The 26,888-nt window shown below is 39.2% G+C and overlaps 1 protein-coding gene across 4 annotated transcripts in view; it reads right to left on the bottom strand.

The window, feature by feature from the left end:
- ATP8A2 (ATPase phospholipid transporting 8A2) overlaps positions 1–26,888 on the bottom strand; it is a 438,434-nt gene that overhangs the window by 226,109 nt on the left and 185,437 nt on the right. For all 4 annotated transcript variants that reach the window (XM_067466581.1, XM_067466582.1, XM_060770914.2 and 1 more), the window contains one exon: positions 20,418–20,590. In XM_067466581.1, coding sequence (XP_067322682.1) covers positions 20,418–20,590 — 173 coding nt within the window. The remainder of the gene's footprint in view (positions 1–20,417; positions 20,591–26,888) is intronic.

Here is a 26,888-nt window from a genome sequence, read left to right on the forward strand (position 1 = left end):
ATTTCTAGATAACAAAGGATCTCAGAGGAGTATAACTCAGAGCATGAGTGGTGTGATACTATCAACTCTGCAAAACAGTGATCTTTTAACCATGGACTTAATCCTGCAAGAGGTCCTGATTGCCTCCTTCAAGGTCATGAAAACATTAACTTCCCTCTGGCTCAGGAAGTCAGTGTCAGTCTTCATCCCATGGCTTGTGAAGAAGATGGGAAGGATAGACAAGATTAAATATATTTAATCTTTCTTTGGGAGCTCCTTCTTTGGAGGTTTGTAAACAGAGAATGGATGGCCATCTTTCGGGGGTACTTTGAATGTGATTTTCCCGCTTTTTGGCAGGAGGTTGGACTGGATGGCCCACGAGGTCTCTTTCAACTCTATGATTCTATGATCCTAAATATTCTACAATGATGGTTGATAGTTGCTTTCTGCATATCCTGGTAAACAGACTGCAAAGCAGACTTATTTAGCTTAGTTTATTTGAACAGTGAGTCAACAGTAAGCCTATTTATCATGTGAACTCATTGAACACAGTTTTAAACATATATATTTTTTAATTTTATCGATTTCAGCCCAAATTTCTAGTTTATCTAGTCTGAGCTTTGCTCCTGTCTTTAACTGTGTTAACCTTTCCTCCCAGTTTTGTATCATCTGCAAATTTGATAAGGATTCCATTCAACTAGTAATTTAAGCCTTGGGTAAAAATGTTGAAGTGTAATGGCCCTCGGACATTCCACTCAAGACCTCCTTCCCATATGAAGTGCAACCATTGATGACAACACTCTGAACTTCGTTTTCCATCTAATTATGGACCCATCTGACAATTTTCCATCTATTTCATATTTAATTGGTTTGCTGAGCAAAATATTATGGCAGACTTTATCAAATGATTTGCTGAAATCCAAATAAATGACACCCACAGTATTCCTTCATCTACAGAACATGTGACTTCATAAAAATGCTTCTATTAATTGCTGCATTGTCATCAAGATATTTACAAACAGGCTGTTATATAATCCATTCTAATATTTTTCATAGTTCTGAGGTCAAACTGACGGGTTTGTAATTTCTCAGATCATCTTTTTTTGCTATTTTTTTGGGGGGGAGGGGGGCAATGTTTGCTTTTCTCAAGTCATCTGGCACCTCACTCATTCTCCAGGACTTCTAAAAAAGATGGAAAGTGGTTCTTTTAGTATGTCAGCAACTTCTTTCAGTATTGTGGGATGCAGTTCATCTGGATCTGCAGATATGAACTCATTTAGGTTAACTAGGTGATTTCTGAGTAACTCCTTATCAATCTTGGTTTGTTATACAAATTCCTTGCCAAAGTCTCTGCTGAGGCATGGAAAAACAGTCCTCTTTAGTGGAGGAGAATGAAGTAAAATAGGTATTGAGCTGCTGGCCTATTTATTACGAACTCTTAGCATTTTACCATCTTGGCTAAGCAGCAGTCCCAGCATATCCTTGGTCATTCTCTTCCTTTGAACATATTTGCTTCTCTAGCCTGTTTCAGCTCCTTTTGAGCTTTGGCTTTTTTCCACACAATTCCTGCAAGCTTGGGCAACACGTTTGTATTCTTCCTTTGTGATTGTTCCTTCCTTCCATTATTTACACATGCTCTTTTTTACTTTCCATTCCTCTTCAAGTTTACTGTGCAGCCCCATTGGCTTTTTTATATGTTTCCATGTTTTTTCTTCTATGGAATTGTTTCAGTTTCATGAAATTACACCAATGTTGGGTGTCTTTTCCCCTTAGCATCCCTAGTCATGCAATTCTGCTCTGTGTTCCCCTGAATGTGATAAAATAAGCTTTCCAAGGTTTCTGTTGAACAAAATTGTTATTTGGCCGGTCCCACAATAGCTAATTCTAGCATTCCATGGTCATTTCCTAAAGTAGGTACCAACTGTTTTATTCCACTGACTTCCCTGTTGGCTGGGATCAATTCCAGGATTGGTGATCGCTTCACTCCTTGACCCAAAACATCTGCCTCATTTCAATCATACCCAGGTTCGGTTTCACTATGATGGTGCAAGGGTGCCTATAGGATGAGTCAGCAGGAGCAATACATTGTTTATATTGCAAAGACACTAATGTTCACATGGTGGCAACAACTGCAGAGTAACACAAGAAGCACAACACAATATCTTGCTATTAGAAACAATCATTTCCAATATAGCAAAGCAAAGCTGTACAGTTAAGTACTTAATTGATACCAAAATGTGTGTTTGCTCTACTGTAACTCAGAGGTTGCTTGCTAGGCCTGGGTAACAACGGAAAAAATTGTTTCTAAAATCGATTTGTATTTGGGGTTTTTTTTTTGTTTCGATATTTAAAATAATTACAACATTTTCCTTTTAAAAAGTTCGATATTTACGAAATTTCGTAAATGGTAAAAAATTAACGAATCGATTTCCGAAACAATAACGAATCGATTCGTTAATGGCGGACGCGACCGCGAAATACGCTAAAAAACCTCCAAAACCTTCTGAAGCTTCCCTCTCCCTCTGTTGTTGACTGTTGGTGTGATATTATAATTTTTTTTCACTAATTAAACCATAAAACTGGCCCAGATATGCGGAAATAATAACGAAACGACCTCAAAACAATAACGAAATGAATACAGTATCGAAATACGAAGCATTTACAAAACGTTTTTGAAAATTCGTTTTTTTAATAATTGCTCCAGAATGGTTCGTTATCGTTTTGTAATTGAAAAAATTAACGAATTATTAATGAATTACGAATTAACGAAACGAAACCGCCCAGCCCTATTGCTTGCACTACCACCATCTAACTAACTTGTAGTTTCTTAGCGAGTAAGAACTGGAGGAAAGGCTACAATGGTTGGCCAACAGCTTCGCCACAAACCCACAATTTGCCAATAACACGACAACTCTCACCCCATCTCACTAAAAATAGAGGTAGTGTAAATGTCTCAAACACAAGCAAGAACAACAGCTTCATTCAAAAAGGTAGAAACTGTACATTGAGAAATATGGACTAATATCAACAAAGCTTAGATTTTAATCAAGATAGGATTGGAAATATAATCCCTTAACTCAACAGGTTCAGTAGGACAATATTATTAGTCAAAACAATGGTGGTGGCCTGAAGTCTCATTATGACTCCCAAAATTTGGATGAACAGAAGCCTTCTTATAATATGACGGTTTCTATGAAGCAATCTCTTTTCTTTTCCATCTTTACTGTTTATACTTTCCTCTCCTGATTAATGAGTGCCAGTTGCCAATTAGGATTGGAAACATATCTTCTATGATCTTTATTCATCACATCATTTAACACCCCAGGGGTACTTTTCAGCTATTTTCATACACAGTCTCCTTAGCAGCATTTTAAAAATAATTTATTGATGGTTTACTCTTGACATCAGAATATTTTTCTTCCTTTACCTCCCACTCGAAGCACAATCTCTGAGCAGTGAATATGTCCATCAGACTTGTTGGATACATCTCTGTTAAATTGCTCTTGCTGCTGGTGCTCTTGCTGACTGCCATCCAGTAAAATATTGATTTCTTCTGCACAACAAAAATCAATATTCCCCCAAGACAGAGTTGATTGGCAACAGAGTAATGGAGATCAGCTCGTCAGCCCAGTGTGCAAGACTAGCATCCATTTAAAATCAAAACAAAAAAGTGTGGAAGGGACGAAACAAGAATAGCTTAGTGGAAAAAATGCCTGCAAGCAAAGACATTGTGAGCAGTAAATGCTGGACACACACCTGGAAGTCTGAAACAACCAAAAGATTTTCCCCCCTAAGCAGGCATGCATCTTAAGTCATATGACTCAATATGCATCCAAGTGTCACTCAAGTTTGATGGTTGTTTACATCCATTTTTATGCCAGAGACACATATTTGTGGGAAAGAGCTAGAAGTTGAACATATACACCCCAGTGGGAAAGGAGATTAGCTCTTGAACTGACAACCTTTCTCCTAGATATTGTAAGAGCAGCTTGTAGGACACACTGAACACTCCTAATCCCAATTGCTAGATGGTGCCTGGCAGCCCTCCCAAATGATGATGTGGAAGAATATTTACACTCATTTTCATTTGTAAAGCAAGACAAATTGTGCGCAACAACCATCAAAGATGTAAGAAACCCATACCTGAACATCATAATGTACTTTTTAATATGTAACATAGCAGCTATAGTTCATATGGTCAAAAACTGTGAAAGACTTATTCCTAGATAATGCCATTTATATAGCTGAACTGTCATCCCAAATCTGCCCCCCTACAGATACATTGGACTACAACTTCAACACATATCAGGAGCACCAGTTCAAGGGAAGACATTAACTGAAATCCACAAAAACTCATGCTAAAATATTTATCACATATTGAGAAGCTAAATTTGTAGTGGTAGATAATATCTAGATGTTGTATCCATGGATTCAACCATCCATGACTTGAAAATAGTTCTCTTCCTGCTCTAAAAAACTTGCAAAAGCAAAGCTTTATTTGCCAATTTATATAAGGGACACCATTTTCCTACACTACTGTGCATATTAGGATTTGAGCATGCCCAGATTTCAGTATCCAGAGGGATTCTGGAAACCAACCCCAGCGCATACCAAGGGCACACTGTACATGCCTGTTTCATCAAGGAATATGTTGTAATATAAACATTAATTTGAATGAGGTGCTGTATGGCCATGTTCTAGAAGCATTCTCTCCTGATGTTTCACCCACATCTATGGCAGGCATCCTCAAAGGTTGTGAGGTCTGTTGGAAACTAGGAAAGGGGGGTTTATATCTCTGTGAAATGCCCAAGGTGGGAGAAAGAACTCTTGTCTGCTGGAGGCAAGTGTGAATGCTGCAATTGGCCACCTTGATTAGCATTGATCGGCCATGCAGCTTCAAAGCCTGGCTGGTTGCTGCCATAGATGTGGGCAAAATGTCAGGAGAGAAGACTTCTAGAACATAGCCATATAGCCCAGAAAACTCACAGCAACCCAGTGATTCTGGCCATGAAAGCTTTCTACAATACTTTAATTTTAACTTTTTCATAGGTTTTACAGGGATCTGTAAAATGGGTTTAAAGTTAAATCTAACATTTTAATAATTTATTTTTTAAAGTCTGTTCATGTTTTATTCCATACATTGTAAAGACCATTGATTATATACAATGGTGATGATGATGATGAAAATCAATCATTTAGTATTAAAGTTGCTGTTAGATTCTCTTCCACCCTCCTATTGTCCTTTCTGATGAGCATACAGACACACAAATACATTGTGCATTTTTTTTCCAGATTTTGATTGTAATAACAGTTATTTTATGGGTATCATCCTGACTTTAGGAGTTGTTATTAATGATCCCTAAACTCCATAACGTATTAACTAACAGAAGATACTATCTTCTCTTCTGTTCTATTGTCACGATACCTTTATGAGATTTTCTCCATCTTCCTATAAACACTCTCTGAAATATTAAAGAAATATATTTCTAAAATATTAAACTGTATTATAGATGTTACACTTTTTGCTGCCATCAATAACTTGCAGAATTCCTAACTGCCTCTTTGTTTCCCTGGTTTGTTAGCAACAGGGTTTTTTTTCCCTGGAAGAAGCATTGTAGTACCAGGACCACCAAAAAGCAGCTGTAAGCTTTCTTTGTAAAATAATAAAACAAGAACACACAATCACATGACAATTAAGGAAAAGCCTCCATTCGGCAGAATGTGATTTTGGTCTGGTTTCTTCTTAATATGAGCATCTTACACATCAATAGACAGCTTAAATGCTACTGGAAATGACTGGTATCAAAACAGCCTGAGCCTACCCATGCATCACATTGCAGCAAAACCAAATGAAATGACCAAATGAAAGTAGAGGAGACTGAAATTGTGGTGAAAGGTATTGAAGCTGCAGTGCAAAACTACAGCTTGGAGTTCTCAAAGTGTATATGACATCACAAGGATGAAGTAAGCACTGTCCTTTCAAAGAAAGCTAAAGCAAATCCCTACTTTCCCCCCTGCTGTCAGAATGCACAGGAAGAACAATAACTTTCCCCAGGATGAAAAGCCTTTTAAAATCTTAACCTCGTCCAGAATACCAGACCCCACATCTGTTATAGTACTTTTGGTGACACAGTAGTTGTTCTAAGCAGTAACCACAGATTAAGTACATCAGGCACAGTACTTTTCTATCAAAGCTCACATGTGGCATTTTGAGATTTTCCATTGTTGTTGCAGCTTTTCTCAAATGTCTTCCTTATTCATAAATGAACCATGACTGAGACTTTTTAGTGTCGGCACCGCAGTTACGGAAAGCCTGCCCTGCAACTAATCCAGTTTAACAAATGCAGTTTAACTCCACTTTAACTGCTATGCCTCAATTCTATGGAATTGCAGTTTTACAAGATCTTTAACCTTTACCAAGCCAAACAGGGTATAGGATAACAACCTGTGCTGGATGGGGTTACGCTTCCCCTGAAGACACAGGTTTGCATCTTGGGAGCGATCTTGGATTCATTGCTGAGCCTGGAACCCCAGTTTTCGGCACTGGCCAGGGGAGATTTTGCACAATTAAAACTTGTGCGCCAGTTGCGCCATACACGGGAAGTCAGACTTGGCCACAGTGGTCCATGCTCTTGTTACATTGAGACTAGACTACCGCAACGTGTTCTATTTAAGGTTGCCTCTGAAGACTGTTCAGAAGCTTCAAGTGGTCCAATGAGCGGCAGCCAGATTTCTCACTGGAGCAGGGTGCAGGGAGTACACAACACCCCTGCTCTACTGGTTTCCAGTCTGCTGCCAAGCACAATTCAAAGCCCTAAATGGTTCCAGCCCAGCTAACCTATTCGAATGTATCACCCTCTATGAACTAACTCATAGGTTAAGATCTTCTGGGGAGGCCCTGCTCTCGGTCCCAGCTCCTCTGCAGACGTGATTGGTGGGGAAGAGAAACAGAGTCTTCTCAGTGGTGGCCCCTCAGATATGGAACTTCCCTCCCCAGTGAAATTAGATCAGCTCCTTCCCTCCTGTCCTTCAGAAAGAAAGTGAAGACATGGTTGTGGGACCAAGCCTTTGGACAGTAATCTGCAATGCAATAAGTGATCTGCAAAATAAGTGACCATAAAATAGTGCAATTTATGGAACGGTTCCTGGAATATGCCTTTGGACTGTGTGGTTTTTAATGTAACTCTATTTAAGATTATGTGTTTTAATTTTTGATTTTAATGTACATTTTTTATTTTATGTATGTAAAAGTGGCATCAAATTGTGTCTTTATTGTAAGCCGCCCTGAGTCCTTTGTGGGGTTGAGAAGGACAGGATATAAATGCAGTAAATAAATAATAATAAACAATACCAAAGAATGCTGGTGCCTCACCAAAACTACAACTCCCAGGATTCCAAAACATTGAGTCATGGCAGTTCAAGCAGGGTCAACTGCAGTGAGAAAAGCGGTAGAAGGTCTCTTCCAGGACTGTGGCCTTGGGAATCTTCCTGAAACAACAGCTCATGCATCTCTCCTGAACTTAACTTAGGCCCAAGCAAACTGTCATCCCCAGGCCCATCTTCAGGAAGACCATTCCCATCATGAACATCAACACGAACATCACTTTTGTATGTTGAACATGTTTGGCTTGTTTGCTCTCTACAGTCCTGAATAAAGAGTGGCACACACATGCTTTGAATGAAGACACATAAGTATTACCAATACAATGTTAAGCTGTCCTCTTCTACGATAGCAGTCAATGTCAGAGTGGATCTCAGAAATCCAAGTTCCACTCCTCACTGAACTCTAAAAGTTACTGGGCAACCTTAGGTCAGTCATTATCTACTTGACTTAACTTCTAGGTTTATTGTTTTGGAGATCAAGTGGGGGAGAGAAGACACATGAAAGCCGCTCTGAACTCATTGGGGGAAAGATGCGGTAGATATGTAACTATCAGCCTCTGAGTGCCATTTACTTACAGTCCATCTTACTATGGTATGTATAACAAGATTCCTGAAGCTGTTTTTCTAATGTACAGAGAGTCCCAGAGTTACAAACATCTGACTTACAAATGACTCATAGTTAAGAACAGTGGTGAGAAAACAGGACACGAGCGTAATCTACCCCAGGAAGGCTTCAGTCTGAGAGAGGCCTCAATTAGAGAGCCCTCAGTATGAGAAGGCTTCAGTGTTAGTTTGCCACAGTGTGAGGTAAATCTCAGTGTTAGTAGGCCTCAGTGTGAGGTATGACTCAGAGTGTGAGAGGCCTGGTGTGAGAAGGCCTGGTGTGAGAAGGCTTCGGTGAGAGGAGCCCCAGGTTGAAGACTTCATATATAAAGCTCCAGTGTGAAGGCTGCTGTGTGTAAAAAGCTACTGTGTGGAGCTCCTGTGTAAGTTCAGTGTGAGAGGAAGCTCAGTGAGAGTGAAGCTGTTTATCTGCATGAGAAAGAAGCCCAGCATGGAAGCAAAGAAGGAAGTATAAAGAACTGTATTTGTGTTATGGAAACCTTGTTCTGTGCAACCATATGATTTTGCTATAAAGAAAAGCCTCCTAAGGAAGATATAACATTGGTCTCTGTGTTTTTGTTCTTTTTATCATTTTGGGCTATTAGTGCTAGGTCACGCTGCTGCTAATAAGTTACTCTGCTGTACATTGGTATTGTTTATTATTATTTATGTACTCTGCTGTACATTTATGAAGAGGGTCTTTTGTTAATAAGCCCACATGCCCAACTGCTACTTGGTGATTCCATTCCACATGTATGAGTTAGGAAGCCACTGCCAATCATGGTTCTCTATTTTATGGGTACCCATGCTGTGACAGTTTTGCTTTCCCTTACAGAAATGCAAAATATCTGAAGTAGCCTTTAGAATCAGCTCATTCAAAGACAGAAGACAACCATCGCAGTGCATGTATCCTGTTTCCAATCAAGCTAAGGAGAAGTGTTGCAGATGTATATAGTTAACCGCAGCTTTACTTGGTGAATAATTCTAAGACGAAAAATAAACTCTAGAAAATTGTAAGCAGATTTGTGAACGTAAAAAAAGAAGCTAAATAATCCCACCATTTATTTGATACATACGATTATCTTAAGCATATACAAAGGAGAAAGAGGAATTAATGAACTCATAGGCAGAATAATAGGATGAGGTTAGGCAAAGGAAACTGCAGTCTAAATATCAGGAAAACTTTTCCCATAAGCATGGTTTTGTACCATGCAAGTCAATCCCCCAAGGGAAGGAGTTGAGATCTGCTTACTTCAGCTGTTTAAAAATTGAGCAGACATGCAAATATGAAGCAATTAATCATATTTCAATGAAACGTAAGACCTTTTTTCCATTTTGCACTCTATTTAAAATGAGATTTTTCTAGGGTATCTACATTATAAATCCCCAACAGAACATTTTTGGAAAATGTATGGTCAAATATTACCCTCTCTGATGCCCCAATCAGGTTTCCATCCTCAATAAAGTTGAAAAACAGGGACCACTCCAAAGGATCTGGGTATTAGGGAATTGACAAAGTTTTTTTTAAAAAAAGATCAGGGTAATAGAAAGTGGACAGAATGCATATTATGAACTACTGGGATATTTCTGAGTGATTTTCAGTATATTTTGAAGCATTTCTGAATCCCAGTAATTTAGTAACAGCTACAACACTTGCTTGTCCTTAATTACTTTACTGAAATTGAGAAAGCTTGGCATAGCAAGTAGTAGATTTTTGTTTGGAAGGATAAGGTTTGTGAACGTTTGGTGCCTTAAGCAAAACACATTTTTGGACCCATGATTCTTTTGCAACAGTATTGGGTTAGTGTACTTTGGAGTTCAAATAACAATATCTCACTCCAAGACTAGTTAATTGTGCATGAGAGAAATTGTAAAATTATGCTTGTGTGGAGGGTAGTTTTCCCAGTAAGTCAATATTCCCAACAAATATTGCATTATTATATTCCTAGACTGAATGCCTTGTAGCAGTTTCTTCCACCATTGCATTCAATCATGCCTTAAATATTCTAGGGTTTCATGTCCTCCTGGATATGTGGTGAACAGTGTGCGGATGGTGTTTCTTTTCCTCCTCATCCTCCACCTTGCAACAAGATCAGTGAGGTGCCCAGAGATACAGTCAGAAGGAAAAAGGGTCCTCACAGGAGAAGTTATCCCTGCCAATTTTAGGATTGATGGGAATTAAAAGAAAATTGACCCAACATAATCTGCAATATAATCTGACATGTCACAAGAATGCAAATGTATATTATTGTTGTTTTAAACTGTTTATTTTATGATGTTTTATACTTATTGATGTATTTGGATAGTTGTTTTCATGATTTTAATATGCTGTAAGCCGCTTTGGATTAGAACATATAGGTTACAGGATATAAATAAAGACATTATATTATTATTATTATTATTATTATTATTATTATTATACACAACAAGATGAGTCCACAGCAAACAAGATCACTCTGCTGGCTGTTGTATTGGATCACACGTTGAACACTTCCCAAGTGTTTGGGACTGTGTGATGTACTGGCGATTAATGCATGCAGATCCCATTAAGGTGGCCTTTTGTAGCTGGCAGATGGTAATTTTGTCAGCGCCAATTGTGTTTAAGTGCAGGCTAAGGTCTTTAGGCACTGCACCCAGTGTGCCAATCACCACTGGGACCACCTTTACTGGCTTGTGCCAGAATCTTTACAATTATTATTATTATTATTATTATTATTATTATTATTATTCCTGCCATAAGTTTCAAAAACTCTGGGTAGCCCGGAAATTCATGGGGAATTAACTGGAATAGGTAATGTGGCATTTATTATATACAAAGCCAAAACAAATTAAAACAAAACCTTATCAATAAAGGTAGACATCTCAATGATTTTCACCAACCTGGATGATCCTTTCTAATTACATTTCATTTCAAGGTTATCCTATGAAATGGACCAGAAAGAAGAAATGTATGACTAAATGCCAGTTGTTCTTGGAGAACAAATGGCAAGAGAAAGCTAGCTCTTCATTCATTCATTATATTAATGCTCTATTTTTCATCCAATAAAGTTCAACTACTCTATGAGGAAGCTTAGGGTAATAAAAATGATTGACTCAAGCTCCTCCAGTGCATTCTGTGAATGAGTACAGATTTGAATCCACATCTCCTAGTCCATAAATGTTTTCAAGTCTTGTACCTGGGCTTTATGGGACCATTCACTGGGTCACTGTAGGAAACAAGGTAACCAGCCTTTCCAAGTAGAATTATCTTTGAGATATTATGGACACACCATGCTTGCAGGGAATATGTTGCCACCCGTTTGGAGAAATGGGAGGCAGCCATTTGATCTGATCCAGAAAGCATCTTCTAAAATATATTCTAAATAAAATAAACCAGGGCTTGTAAAAATATAATGCAGGGACCCCCCCAAACTAAGGCCCATGGGCTGGAAGTAACCCTCCAAGGTCATTTACCTAGAACCCACTGTAAACTTTAGACTTAGGGTGATCCAAGTCTGAAACGAGTTGAAGGCACACAACAAAAACAGAGCGAATTGACTTGACTTCATCAGTCAAAAGCAGGCCCACACTTCCCATTGAAATACTGGTACGTTTATGTTGGTTAAAACTGTCCTTCATTTTAAATATTGTATTGTTCTTTCATTTTTACACTACAAATAACATATGTGCAGTGTGCATAGGAATTAGATCATTTTTTTCTAACTGCGGTCCACCCTCACAATGGTCTGTGAGACCATGAACTGGCCCTCTGCTTAAAAGGTTTGAGGAGCCCTGGTCTAAGAGGAGTTTCAAATTCTGTGTGTTTACTGAAAAGGAAACTGTGTATTGCCCACAGAGAATATTCAAAGGTTCTGTGATATTCGTTCATACAAAAATTTCCCATGCTAAATATGCCATAACTTAGGCCACTGAATTCATTAACATGCCATTTTTGTTTTTCTTACACATGCAACAGGTCCTTGGTATTTGCTCAGGTTGTTCCAGGACCCCCTGCAGATACCAAAATCCATGATTATTTATGATGGAATATTATTTTCAAATTATTATTTATTATATTATTTTCAAATTATTTATGATGGAATAGTAAGTAAGTAGTATCCATGGATGTAGAAACTGTAGATATGGACAGCCAATTTTATATCTTACACTTTCTACAATGAGCAAATATGGTTCTCCCCTCCCTGCCCCCTTACTTTCAATATGGCACACAAGTGTTAATTGCGCAAAGGCCACTGCCGACACCTGGGCATCAAGCAGCAAAGTGAAGTCCAGGAGGACCCCAAGCTACGGACAGAACCCCCCCTGGCAAGAACCAAACACAGATTTCAAAGGATGCCAAAAGATGGGGAAAAGTCTATATAAATATCTTTACCTGTTGTCTGTCCTGTCATTGTATAATCAGCATTGAATGTTTGCCCTGAGTCCCCTTTGGGGTAAGAAGGACAAAATATAAATACTGTAAATAAATAAATATTATGATGTGCTAAATGATTTACAACAGAGATTAGAGCTTGGAAACTATTTTTAGAAATAGAGTACATATGTCAGAATCCCCCATCCTGCATTACTCATTGCCTTGGTGGCTGAGGGATCCTAGGAGTTGTAATGTTTAAAAAAACCCCAACATTTCCAAACTCTGAGACAAGCAAGATTAAGACCCTGCTCAAGCCGAAGAGGGGAGCTAATTAACAAGAATGAAGAGAAATGAAATACTTCTCTGGTCTTTGTGCTTTTTTTGCTGTTTTTGCAAAATGGTGCAGATGATAAAGAGAGTAGACTTCAGAAATCACTAGTCATAAAGCTCAAATTTGGAAATGGAAGCGGGAAGGGAAAGTTGTCACCTTGGGCTTAGTCAATTGAGATTGCAAACTTGTAACATGCTCAGGTTTTATGTGCATCCCTAAAGTAGAACCTATGAGAAACCCGGGGGGGGGGGGGGGGGGGGAGTAAATTGCACTCATTTGAAAGAGATCTGTTTTAGTGGCCAGAGAGGGAAAGCTCGCATACGTTTTTTGACAGACCAGATCTGATGGAAGTCCCAAGCTTTCCTCCACCTTCAATAATAGGCAGACATGAAAGCTACTAGAATGATCTTTCCCTTATGGTTTCCAGAGTCCTAAGATGAGCGCTGGGCTGTCATGAATTGTCAGTGGTAGTACTAGATAATAAGCATTGATAATTCAGTAGCTGATAGATGGGGAAGGGAGGGAGAGAATGTCAGATGAGTATATACAGGAAAATGGAACACACAGATAATTTTCTTTGGGACCAATTAATGTTATTCAAGTTTGCATATCCTTAATCAAAAATATGTTATAATTTTCTAGTTACAGGCTAGAGGAAGAGGAATCTTTGATAATCAATGTTGACAAGACACTTTGTGTTTTGTTTTTTAAAAATAAACAAATAAACAGAATAGAAGCTGCAGCACAATATAATTATATAGGTGGTTACTAATCTCAGGAACTGAATGAATCTGAGTTATAAATATTTAAGGTACTTTCCAGGGCCTTGTTTTCTGAGCTACGTTATTGAGTTTTCCTCTGTGTGGTGGAAAAGAAAAGAAGGCAGTATCGTTGTCTTGTTCTCTTGGCATTTTCCATGCTTTGCTTCCCATCTTTTCATCTACATCACCAACAACATCTGTTAATCATCAGATATCTACCCAAGAACATTTAAGCACAATAAAGACATTCAACAGTAATCCCTACAACATCACCTAAGGGAATGTGTAAGGAATGCCTCAAGACGGAAAGATGTGCCAGTTTGGCTTTTACTTGCATGTTGGTTTTTTTCCCTCCTGAATATGAAGAGGAAAAAAAAATCCACATTGCATTTTGGGTAAATTCTACCAAAAAAGAGAGAGAGAAAAAACATATATATTATCATAGCTACTTCTCATTGTAGCTGTCTTATTATACTGGTCTTAAAAATGAAAACTCAGTTAGAAGATAAAGGTGACAACTGTAAAGCAGACTATATACCGGGTTGTTGTGAGTTTTCGGGGCTGTATAGCCATGTTCCAGAAGCATTCTCTCCTGACGTTTCACCCACATGTATGGCAGGCATCCTCAGAGGTTGTGATGTTTGTTGGAAACTAGGATAATGGGGTTTATAAATATGTGGAATGTCCAGGGTGGGAGAAAAGATCTCTTGTCTGTTGAAGGTAGGTGTGAATGTTGCAACTGGCCACCTTGATTAACATTTAATGGCCTAGCAGTTTCAAGGTCTGGCTTCTTACTGCTTTGGGGAATCATTTGTTCTGGGGAAATGGTGGCAGATCAGGGCAAGACACACTGCAACCTGTCATTGGCACTTTCCCCATCAGACAGGTGGAAAGTGTAAAAACGGTGTGTAGTTTCGTCGGAGCCACCCAAAAGATGGAAGACTCAGAGTGGTGGTGAGGAAGCTTCTTGAAGCGCTTCACCCATCACTTGCAGCTTTCACCTATCAATGTGGTGGGGCCTCGGCCTGTGTCATCTGATGGCATACATCCAGATCTGCGGCTGAAGAGGAGTCCCATAAATACTACTACTACTACTACTACTAATAATAATAATAATAATAATAATATTTATCTCCCCAATGGGTACTCGGGGCGGCTTACATGAGGCCAAGCCCAAATAACAATTACAATTAAAAAAAACCAAAACACAAACCAAAAACGCGAACAATAACAATAACATCATATTAACATAAAACATATGCATACATAACAATGTAAAAAATTACAATAAGCACAGGCACAATAACAATGGGCGGGCTACATGTAATGATTAAAAGGCATCGAGAAGCTCCCAACCTCAGGAGGCCGGGAGGAGCTCCCTAACAACCTGGAACAACTCCGATGGTCTATTTGCTGCAGACGCTATGCGAACAGTCGAGAATACTTTCCTGGTGTGACTCTGTGCAACAGGCCCGTAGCCAGGATTTCGTTTTGGGGGGGGCTAAAAAATTTTCAGGGGGGGTTTCGGGGGGGGGCTGAGTTTCGGGGGGGGGCTGAGTCTGAGTGAAAGAGGGTCTAGCCTAGCAAACCTTTTGTATCATTACCCCAATACCCCCATGCATATGGGATATATTGAGAATGGTGATCAAATCATGATATTAATATCATAACAGTTTAAATAATGCACCAGTAAGGCCTTTTCGCGAACCACCATGAGAATTTCGGGGGGGGGCTGAAGCCCCCCGAGCCTGGCTACATGCCTGCTGTGCAAGGAAAGGGGACGTTTGGGAGTGATCGTGTTAATCACTCTGGCCATCTCGCTATTATAGCAATCAACAAGTGTGTCAACAGGATCGTCAGTCTCCAAGACAGGAAGATCCCCAAGAGACCTCAGGAATCCTTCTGGATCCGTAAGGGGGAAAAAACCCCAGTGTGATGAGGTAGTCAGTGGGTATTTTGGACGTTTACATGAATCTGTTGTGTAGTATTTACAGTAAACTCTGCGGAAGATGCTTCAGCTGTACTTCACAAAAAGAAAAGTTGCCCTGTTTAGCAAGCTTTTAAAATACTGATTTGTTAGCAGTAAATGTTTGATGTATTGTTTAAGGCTTTCCTGGCTGGAATCACTGGGTTGCTGTAAGTTTTTCGGGCTATATGGCCATGTTCTAGAAGCATTCCCTCCTGACATTTTGCCTGCATCTATGGCAAGCATCCTCACAACCTCTGAGGATGCTTGCCATAGATGCAGGTGAAATGTCAGGAGGGAATGCTTCTAGAACATGGCCATATAGCCCGAAAAACCTACAACAACCCAGTAAACGTTTGATTTTATACCTATTTTATATACCTATATACCTAGGATCACGTAAAAAAACTCTTGAATTTATACCTATTTTATATACCTATATACCCGAGATCATGTAAAAATTTCTAGGGCCAAAAGGGGTCTTGAGTGGAAAAGTTTAAGAAGTCATGGTCCAGATGGCTAAAGTTATTAATGAGGAAGAACAGATAATCTAGGAAAGGCTTTGCACTTTTAACTCAACTTTCAGCAAAGGAAATAGGTTGAGACCAAAGGGAAAAGTGAGAGAAGGAGAGAGAAACTAGAACATCTTAAAAGCCACTAAAAATTAAGACAGCAGAGGATTAATGAGAACTGTCCATAACAAACTAGAACAACGGGTATGGAAAACAGCCTCTACCATCCATCCTGGTTGTTATCTGATAATTTATTTTAATCTAAAGTTTAACTGCATTTTGATTTGGTGATGACTGAGACTGAATAAATACATGTGACCTCAAGCATGTTTTTGTGGATTCAGTATTTTATTTAAAGGGACATTATCACAGGGTACCTAACTATGGCAAGTCTTGTATAAGTTCTTCCATGGGGAAAGGTTTTTAAAAGATGCTTCTGTTAAGCGGAGGCACTATTACAGCTCGCTTAACACTTGCACAATTTCAGCACTGACTCTTATTCAAAACTAACTAAAGGTCCCAAGTTAACTGTGTAAAAAAATCCCTCAATGCTTCTGTTAGGGGCTCCTTTTTAAAAGGAAAGTATACACAAAGATGTTCACCTCTTAATTATTTTTCCTATTGAAAATGCATTGCACTGCACTGCAGTTTCACATAGTTTCCACAACGCTTTGAGTCAAAGAACTCTTTAAACTCAAGAGTCATGCCCTGCTTCCTTCAGACATTGTCAGTCTTTGTAGGGACAGATCAAAGGCCCATATACAGTCAAACCAATTCCATTTTCCAAAGCCTTTTTTCAAAAGCTAGACTTAAATCATATGACTGACAGCATGGCTGATTACCCATAATCTTCCTCCACCACCAAGAGTTTGCCAACATTCGTCATCTCATCTCCCACTATCTTTGGTGGCCAAGCAGCAAAGAGAAGTTTCAATTGTTATTGTATTTTTTTAAAAAAAAAATCAAAAATCAAATTAACACACACATATACCAAACAGCACCCTAAAGAACAATGTGGAAGGATACAATAATGTGCAAACTGAAGTTGGGGTGGGAGCCTTAAAAAGGAAGGTGATGTAATGTAATAGGTTTAGAAAGGGAAATAAAAATAAGTGAAGTGGGGTATCTCTAGGGAGTGGAAGGAATGCCTTTAATAGCCTATAAGGCTTTACAGAAACAGTGCTTTGGCTTGCCAGGTGTGCTTGATATTAAAGAAAGGAAAACAGTTTTAATCCCACTTTGGGTTGCTTTAATCAGACGTGTGCATGTGTGTAAGTGTGAGTCAAGTAAGGCAGCGCACTTTAAAACTTTACAGGAAGAAAGTTAGCATGCAATTGGCACAGGGAAAAGGAAATTTCAAATTAAATAGTGGAGACACTGATGAGCTTGGGAACACAGTGAGAAGGGAAGGAGATCATGGTGTGCCTCTGTTGCTGTTTTTTAAACAAAAAAATGCACAATGTTGCCAAATCTAGAAGGGCTTAGTAGTACACCACCGTCAAAGTGAAGCTGCACACACTCGTAGGATTTAATGCAGCATAAATTCAGGGTAAGCTTTTCATTTCCACAGGGGTATTTCAGATGCATTTGCTGTCCAACATCATGTTAAATATATTTAAGATATATGGTATATTCATTTGCTAGGCTTTAGGCATAAAGCACTGTTGAGGCTGGCTCTCAGGAGTAATCTTTTGAAAATAAAACCATAGCAAATTTGGATCTGTTTTGCAGGAAGAGAGAGGCACGTAACAACATGAACTGTTCTTGGTCTTTGGTCTCCATCAACGGAATTACTTGAAAATAAATGTGGAAAGCTGAGGTTTAGCAAAAGGTTAACAAAGCAGAGTTTATATTCTTGCTCTTTCTAGTGATGTTGCTTTAAAGCAATTCTGCTGGATTGGGATATCATAACCTGCATTGGCAATCTGTCTGATGCTATAAAGGATTATTAATTGAACAAATTGACATTAAAAGGGAATGAAGAAAGAGGAAAACTACTTCAAAGGCACATGAATGGCAGTCCAAAAACTGAAGACGAGGCCCATAGGAGAACTTAATATATGCCCGTGCCATATGTGAAACACATATTCTGGAGACTTCCTATGTACCCAAATTTGATTTTCAAACCTGTTTAGAAACATGTAAGTGTATTTCTATGACATTTTTATGAGCAACACTAAAATTGCCCTTTACTCTGTAATGCATCACTTCTGAAAATTATTAATCCAGCCAAGAAACTAGACAGGTGCCATTTCAAAATCATAACCTTCCATTAGTCATTACACCTATCCCTATAGAGTTCTAACCAATGTTGGCGGTTTTCATTAGATCCACAAATGTATGAAAAGAAAAAAAAAGTAAGCATTATTTCTGAATATGCCCTATGTCTTACCGGCAAACTGTAAACTCACAGCTAAGTAGGCTATAACTAAAATATTTCTTGCAGATCATTTTGAATTTGTAAAGTTGTGACAGCTGCATCAAATCACAATTAGTAGTTAACACTTCATCTACACTTGATCACAAAATGGTATGAAGTTCAAGCAAACATAAAAGAAAATGAAATTTACAACACTACTGAACTATTGATCATTACTTTTTGCATTGTGTATGCATGCGTGACACACCTCCAACCAGCAGAATAAAGATGACAAATACACTGGTTTGGGATATAAACTGGTCACAACTTAGTTATTGATTACAGGAACAAGGGTTGGCCACCATGCATGGGTCCTGGATCAAGGATTGGGCAGCCCACTGCTGACCAATACCCTTACCACGCTAGGATGCTGCTGGCACAATATCGGGCAAATGCTTACACAGCACTCCCAGTACCACAAGACGCTTCCCCCCCCCCCCCCCCACACACACTTCCAATAGGAGGGGATAAGCAAGCCAGATCCAAGGCCCATGCCACTCACCAACCTGAGAGTTGTGACAAAAACCCAAACATGACAAACTTTCAGTAGGAAACAAAACATAACAATACTGCCGGGTGGGTGGGATGGATCACCAAAGCAGGTATGGTGCCTGCACAAGACTGAGGCAGCCTTAAGAAGGCTGCCTGGTCAAGATTAGGTCTGACCTTGGCCAATGGGAAAGTGGGGTGGGGCCTGCCACCAATTGACTCATTGACCTGACAGTGGGAAAATCTCCTGCTGCGCAGGGGCATCTGGGAGGGAGAAGCCCCTCTGGACGCCATGGCCTGGGAGGGCCCCCACCACTGCAACGGCCCCGCCCGGTAAGTCTAGCAGGGCATGTCTTTTTAAAGAAATTCTGCCATGTAAACACATTTATATCTTCACTTTACAACAAAGTTTCCAACCCAGCCAAGAGAAAGAATTATAAAAGAAAAACATCCTGTTAGTAGAAATGGGGAAATTATGGCCCACCAGATTTACTTGGAATTAAACTCTTATCATCTCTAGTCATCATAGCCAAGGGGAAGTACTGATTGGTGTTACTACACAACAACATTTGGAGATCCATACATCCTTTCAAAACATCTGCTCTGGCCTAGAAACTTTGAATTAACAAAAGATGTGTGACAAAAAAGAGGTTCCCACTACTGTGATGGCTAACAGTGACCCACCTCAATCCCATCAATTGGTGAATAGGGATGGTGTGCAGTAGGGAGACAATGTGGCTTTCCCAGGACAGGAAGTGGCACAACAATAGTCTTGGCTCAGGGACAGAGTTAGATCATTACTTCTGTTTATTTCTCCAATGACACTTATCAGTAGACTAGAAAGCAATGCTATCTTCTACTGCAGACATAGTAAAAGTCCAGCAAGCAAAAAGTCAAAACACCTTGTTAACTGAAGTATGCAACATGCAGAAAAATGTGACATCATTGACTTTTGGAATGACTAGTTCCAAAAGTCAACTGTGTGTCCAGTAATCTTCTTCCCTGAATCTACAATTTGGTGATGGATCTGGGCATTGTATGCTTTTACCCTGTTTCCCCTTCTGCTCCCTCACCCATATTGTGTTTTTAGTAGTTATATTTATATTTTTAATGTACCAAACATGCCAGGTTTGTATGGAAATGTGACACTATTTCCTGTGCTGGTCAATGACCGAAATAAATGTTTTGATTTTGATTTTGATGTGACATCATGATATGGAATATCAATTTTTATTGAAACTCCATATCACAAACCCATTTTCTTATGTGGTATGGAGCACAATATGCCATACAAACTTACACTGCACACCTGAAATTAGGGTGCAGCCTTGTTTTTTAGAGCAGGGGTCCTCAAACTAAGGCCCAAGGGCCAGATACAGCCCTTCAAGTCATTTACCTGGCCTTCACTCAGGGTCAACCTAAGTCTGAAATGACTTGAAAGCAGACAGCAACAACAATTCTATCTCATGGGAGGAGAACTATGATTCTGGAACTCACTACAGATCTACTGGCTAGGACTAACAGGAGTTGTTAACCAAAAACATCTCCAGGCACTTGCCCAACCCTTTCCCACAGCATGGTGCCTTTTGCTTCCTATAGAAAGGTCTCGAGCTTTCTTACCTGCAGCAGATGACAGCTTTGCAGGATAGTGCTAGGTCCAGGAAGGACTGCCGGACTTCGAAGGAAAGGGCGTACTTCAGAGTCTGGCCATCAATAATCAATGCAATATCATTTTCTTTGCCCAATGAATCTCCCAGGTTTGCACAATGCTGGGTCAGGGCAGCTCTTGTTGCCTAAAAGGGTGTACATCAAGGGGGAGGAGAAGAAAACAGGACAATTCATTATCATTTTACCATCTCTATGCATGTAATAACTTCCAGAGCCCAAGTAAATTGGTGATATTTATTGATGTTCTCAATATTTTCTGTTCTGCAAAGTTCTCATTATGAGACACCAACATACAGGCAATTAGACTGCAATCTAAGATTGTTTCCTTATGGTGTTGATGGTAGCAATGATAAAAAAGGTAAATGTTTCCCCTTGATATTATCAGGGAATTGTCAATTTTGATGTTTTATACGGTTTTTTATTGATGGCATTGAATTGTTGCCAAAATTGTGAACTGCCCTGAGTGCCCTGCGAGGTTCAGAAGGGCAGTATACAAATAACACAAATAAATAAATAAATAATAAAAATTAAGTCTAGTCATCTCCAAGTCCAGGGGGGTGGTGCTCATCTCCATTTCTAAGCCAAAGAGCCGGCGTTGTTCGTAGATGCCTCCAAGGTCATGTGGCTGGCATGACTACATGGAGTGCCATTACCTTCCCGCCAAAGTGGTCAGCAGCACAGCGGTTCAACCCGCTGCACCACCGGGGGTTCCTGCTTCCTTATACCCATTATCAAATGCCAATTTTTTTCTCCTCCTCTCATTTCCTCCCTTTATCTTCATCTTACTTTGGTCGCTACAAACTGAGTTCTAAGTGCAAAGAATGGTTTGCACTCAATTTGTGGGAGAGGGAGGAGGAGCAGAACCTTGCCCTTCCCAGTGGTTCTTGTAATTCTGTCTTGTATGGTGACCCTAAGGGGAATCTTTCATAGGGTTTTCTTGGCAAGATTTAATCAGAAGAGGTTTGCCTTTGCCTTCCACTGAAGCTGAGACTTTGTGATTTGCCCAAGGCCATCCAGTGGGTTTCCATGGCTAAGGGATGGAGATTTGCACCCTGGCCTTGAACACTTGTAATCCACTGTTTAAACTATTATCAACAGTCACTCATGTCCAAGTATGATTTCCTTCCAAGTGTAAGGTCTTGACAATGGATCTGTAGGTGACTGTAGAGACCTATTCTTGACCTTCATGTTCTTCCGCAGTGAGGATATCCGTTTCCAGATGGAAGGCAGTCCCAGACAGGATTGGCTTGACATGCTTTCTCTTGACACATTTCTCTTTCACCCTCCATTCGTGCCCCCTTAAATTCCACAGCACTGTAGGTCACAACTGACCTTAAACTATTATACCACACAGGCAAAAGTGAACTGCAACTTCTTCTAGCTTGTTTGTTCTTCATCATCAATAACTTTTGCCATCATGATGACATTCTAATCATGCTTGATTACATGTGAAATGTTGGTGGGGGTGTGCTTTATTCATTCACACACAAAAAATCATATGATACTCTATTTCATTAAAGGTAAAGGGAACCTTTAAAAGAAAGGAAACAACCTTGCTTTCAGATTAGGATTGCAATGTACCACTTCACTCCAGCTTCAGAACTAGGGTGCATCTCTTGTTCATTCGTTCAGTCGTCTCCAACTCTTCGTGACCTCATGGACCAGCCCACGCCATCTCTACTGTATAGTAAATCATAGCTTAGAAATCTGGACTACAACTCTCAGAAGCCTCCATCCATAATGTCATCATGTTCTTTCTTCACACCCAAAATTTTGGAAGTTACCCATTAGCACAGTAGAATACTTATTGTTGCTAAGATCCCACATCACTTGCACAGCTCTGCACAGAGAGCGCTGCTTCTTCCCTTCAACCAGCAGCTGTTAAGTCCCTGTTGCTTTGTAGGCTATCGATGAAGAAAGGAGGAAGGGAGAGATGATTTAGATCATAGAGTAATAGCTGGTCTCAGCTCAGTTGAGGGGGGAAGAAATGGGGATATGCTCTCAATGGAGCACCTGTTCCTTCCTCCAAGACCTCAATGGAGCTGCATCTTCATGATTTAAAGAGATTCTCCATTCCTTCTTCTCCCTTCCAGTAAGTTAATAGCAGCAGAGGGCCCTCCTTGAGGTTCCTGGGTGGTAGAAAGCTTTGGGATGTGATGCTAAGAAATAAGGAAGTTGTGGATTTTACTCCAGATGTTATGTTCAGTGCAGAATATGAGAGAGAGAGAGAGAGAGAGAGAGAGAGAGAGAGAGAGACTGACTGTTAAGCCTAAAGAGTTTGAACTAGATTATGCAAAATGTGATAAAAGCTGGTGTGTGTGTGCGTGCGCGCATGCACTTCATTTTGGCCCTTTCAGGGCTGACTTGTAAATAGGTCATGAAAACCAATTTATTCGGAGCTGCTTTTTATTAAGACGTTGAACTTTTGAATGTTTTATGCTGGTGATGATGGTGGCTTTGAGCTTTCGGGTTTAAAACAGTGCTTAAATTAATGTGAGCAAGATGCTAGCTTTGGAAATGATTTGATTGCTAGTCTAACTTTTCACTGTATTTGATGACAATTATGCTTTTTTCTATATTTAACATAAGTGGCTTCAGGGAGACTATACCTGAAAAGCAGCCCAAAATTCTTTAAAATATAAACAAGAAAGAGTGTCCTATTGTAGCCTGGTTTGCTCCTGTTCCAGTTACCCATGCAAGAATAACACACGCTCCCTTAGATGCAAAGTTTATTGATATCTGCATCATATTAGAAATTAACACATTGACCTAGAACTTAAATTCAAGGCAAAAGAGTACTTTTCATGTTATCTAGAGCTCCTTTTTTTATTGGAGCTCTAGATGAACTTAATGAAATAAATCTATATTTAATTCTTGTTAATTCTATAATGAGAGACAGCATGGTTGGACACTGGAATACAACTCTAGAAACCAGGATTGAAATCCTTGCTCTGCCATAGAAACTCACAGGGTGATACTGGATAAATTACATTATCTTGTCATCAGAGGAAGGCAAAAGCAAATCTTTTTTGAACAAATCCTGCCAAGAAAACCCTATGATAGGTTCATTTTAGGGTTGTCTTAAATTGGATATGACTTGAAGGCACAAAACAACAAATTCTACAATCTGCTAGCTTCCATACTACTCAAATTATTTCTTTTTAACTATTAGCAATGGTATTGTTATGTATGTTCAGATTGTGATTAAATCAATACCAACCTAACATTTTCTTGGCATGATTCCTTCAGAGGAGGTTTGTCACAGCATTTCTCTAAGGCTAAGGGAATATGACTTAAGGAAGGTCATCAAGTGGGTTTCCAAGGCTGAAATGATATCCACAGAGCAATTTGCTGATATCCACACCATTTGCGTTCTGTGGAGCTGATTTCACTGTGTGATGTGGCTTATACTAGCACGCATTAAGAACTTCCTCTTGACTTTGCTTGTGTCAGATTACAGGGCTTAAAGCATGCTGCAGGGTGCTTTTGTGGTATGCATAATCTAGCCATCACACTGGAGATAGTTTTAAGCAGAAGTAATGAAATCAGTGAGCTATGAGATGACTAAACCATTGTTTTAAATGGGACATGGTTTGTAATCAAGTTATCATTAATATTTGACTAACAATGGAGTCAAATGTGTCTATAAATATTGTCTTCTACATATATTATTTGATTCCTGACTAGGATAGTCTTCTTTTATAGTGTTTTCAGGTTGCAGGTCGGAGAGGGATCACAAAGTAGAAATGAGTTTGGAGAGGGATCACATATGTCAGGAATACAAAGAAAATATATTTATGTACAATTGGAAAAGCATGACTGTTTTATGAACATAAAGTCCTTCAGGGAAAAGCCACAAATCTATAATAGCTTGTTGTAGATTCCAGCATTTTAAGTTGCATCACTGATTTGCCAAACAGATGTAGAGAAAAAGGTGTAGATGCTGAATACAGTACAGACATCATGAGTACCAAATAGATTTGCTTTAGTTAACATAGATATTGTAAGATGGCCTAGACAAAACTATTAAGAGGCCGGCTTTGGATAACTTAACTCTTACACTGTCATGGATCTTAGCTCTATAGGGCAGCGGTGTCCTCTAAGGCTGGAGAACTAGATTGGGTTGCACAGTATGGAAATGTTCAAGATGACCTTGCTACCCAATAAAGAGATTTTATTATTATATACTACACTTGATCTTAGCCAAAAAGTGGAGAAGTGGTTACTATATGCCTTCATGTCATTCCAGCTTATGGAGAGATTAAGTGACCTATCACAAAGTTTTCTTGGCAAAATATGTTGGGGGGAGACATGCCATTACCTCTGAAGCTGAGAGTGTGATTTGTCTAAGCTCGCCCAGTGGGTTTCCATGGCTCATCAGAGATTCAGATCCAGGTCTTCCAATGTCCTAGTCCAACATTCAAACCATTACACAACACTGGTTCTATAGTAGAGCTACTGAGCCCTGTAATGCCATATTGCTTAGACTGGGGCGGTAGGTTATGCCACTGTTCCTCTTAACTAAATCAGATGTTTGATCTTCAACTCCCAGAAATCCTAACAACTGGTAAACTTGCTGGGATTTCTGGGAGTTGTAGGCCAAAACACCTTGGGACCAACAGGTTGAGAACCACTAAACTAAATGGATCACCAGCCTGATACTTGATCTTCACCCTATTGAGGGCTATCTTTACTACCACATGATCAGATGCTCAACTAAACATCCTGTGGACCACGGTGATGTAAAAGCTTGGAAAAGAGATAATGGCTGTCCTAAAATAAGTTCATAGGTGCCTTGAGTTCACTATCAGTCAATTCAAACTATTAGATCTCTTATCAGTCTTAATAGTTATTTTGATGTTCTGCCTTGAATTAGCCTGTGCCTATGTGTTCAGTAACATTTATACAATTTTTAAAATACACAGAGCTTTCTGCTGTATTTATGCCTTATAAACACATTTTTATATTTCCAGATCTCAAAGTCTGCTACCACATCATCATATGGACTGCAACATTAGGACTGAGAGAAAGCCATGCCAAGAAGATCTTCAACCTCAGGCAGGATAATATAACAAGCTGTAGTATTTCAAAAAGTCTGGACTGGTTTTACACACCGTAACCAGCATTTTGAATGCTGCCTGGAAATTGATGTGAATTCAGTAAAGGTATTTCATAGGCCTGGGCGGTTTCGTTTCGTTAATTCGTAATTCGTTAATAATTCGTTAATTTTTTCAATTACAAAACGATAACGAACCATTCTGGAGCAATTATTTAAAAAAACGAATTTTTAAATACGTTTTGTAAATGCTTCGTATTTCGTTATTGTGTTTGTTTCGTTATTGTTTGGAGGTCGTTTCGTTATTATTTCCGCATGTATGGGCCAGTTTTATGGTTTAATTAGTGAAAAAAAATTATAATATCACACCAACAGGCAACAACAGAGGGAGAGGGAAGCTTCAGAAGTTTTTGGAGGTTTTTTAGCGTATTTTGCGGTCGCGTCCGCCATTAACGAATCGATTCGTTATTGTTTCGGAAATCGATTCGTTAATATTTTACCATTTATGAAATTTCGTAAATATCGAACTTTTTTAAGGGAAAATTTTGTAATTATTTTAAATATTGAAACAAAAAAAAAACCAAATACAAATCGATTTTAGAAACAAATTTTTCCGTTGTTACCCAGGCCTAGTATTTCAGCTAGGGAAATATATATTCTCAGTGATCATCCCCTGCTTTCAGTGCATGAATTAGTGGGGAGAGATTTCACCCAAAGGAATGATCTACTGAACTGATCTGCCTCACCTTACCATGTTCAAAAAAGCTGGTCAGGCTATGGAGGTGTCAAGTATGCATCATCTTACTCCACCTTGAACCCAGGTTACAGATAATATACCCATGAAGAAGGAAACACCTATGAAACTTTTCAGCTAGAAAAATATACTTGTGAAATATTCCTTCTTCATCATTGTGATATCCTTTAGGAGAAAACATAAAACTACTGGATCCCTACATGAGCAAAAACCCAAAATGATTGTCCCTGGCAAGTATTAAATTATTGTGTGGGATTCTTGAGCTTTTCCAGTTCCCAGAGACAGAAATGGGTCTCAAGTGTCAAGTTCCCTGATTTTTCTGAAATATTTCACAAATCCCTTTACAGGGAGAGAGGGAAAGAACCCATGCTATTACAGTAGAAACAATTTCTCTCTTCCCCGCTCTCTCCATAGCTTATTAACCCCCTGTTCCCACACACTTTGCCAGCCTAAGAAGCCTCCACAGAAAATATCTTTATTCAATATTTTATATCCTAAAAGGAAAATAGCTTTTTCATGCATCATGTAATAGAATATCATTTTTAATTCATTTTTGGCCCCAAACACAATATATTATCAAGTTCACACATCCTAACAAAAAAAAAGACAAGAA

The sequence above is a fragment of the Anolis sagrei genome, chromosome 3 (assembly GCF_037176765.1).
Source record: "Anolis sagrei isolate rAnoSag1 chromosome 3, rAnoSag1.mat, whole genome shotgun sequence".
NCBI lineage: Eukaryota > Metazoa > Chordata > Lepidosauria > Squamata > Dactyloidae > Anolis > Anolis sagrei.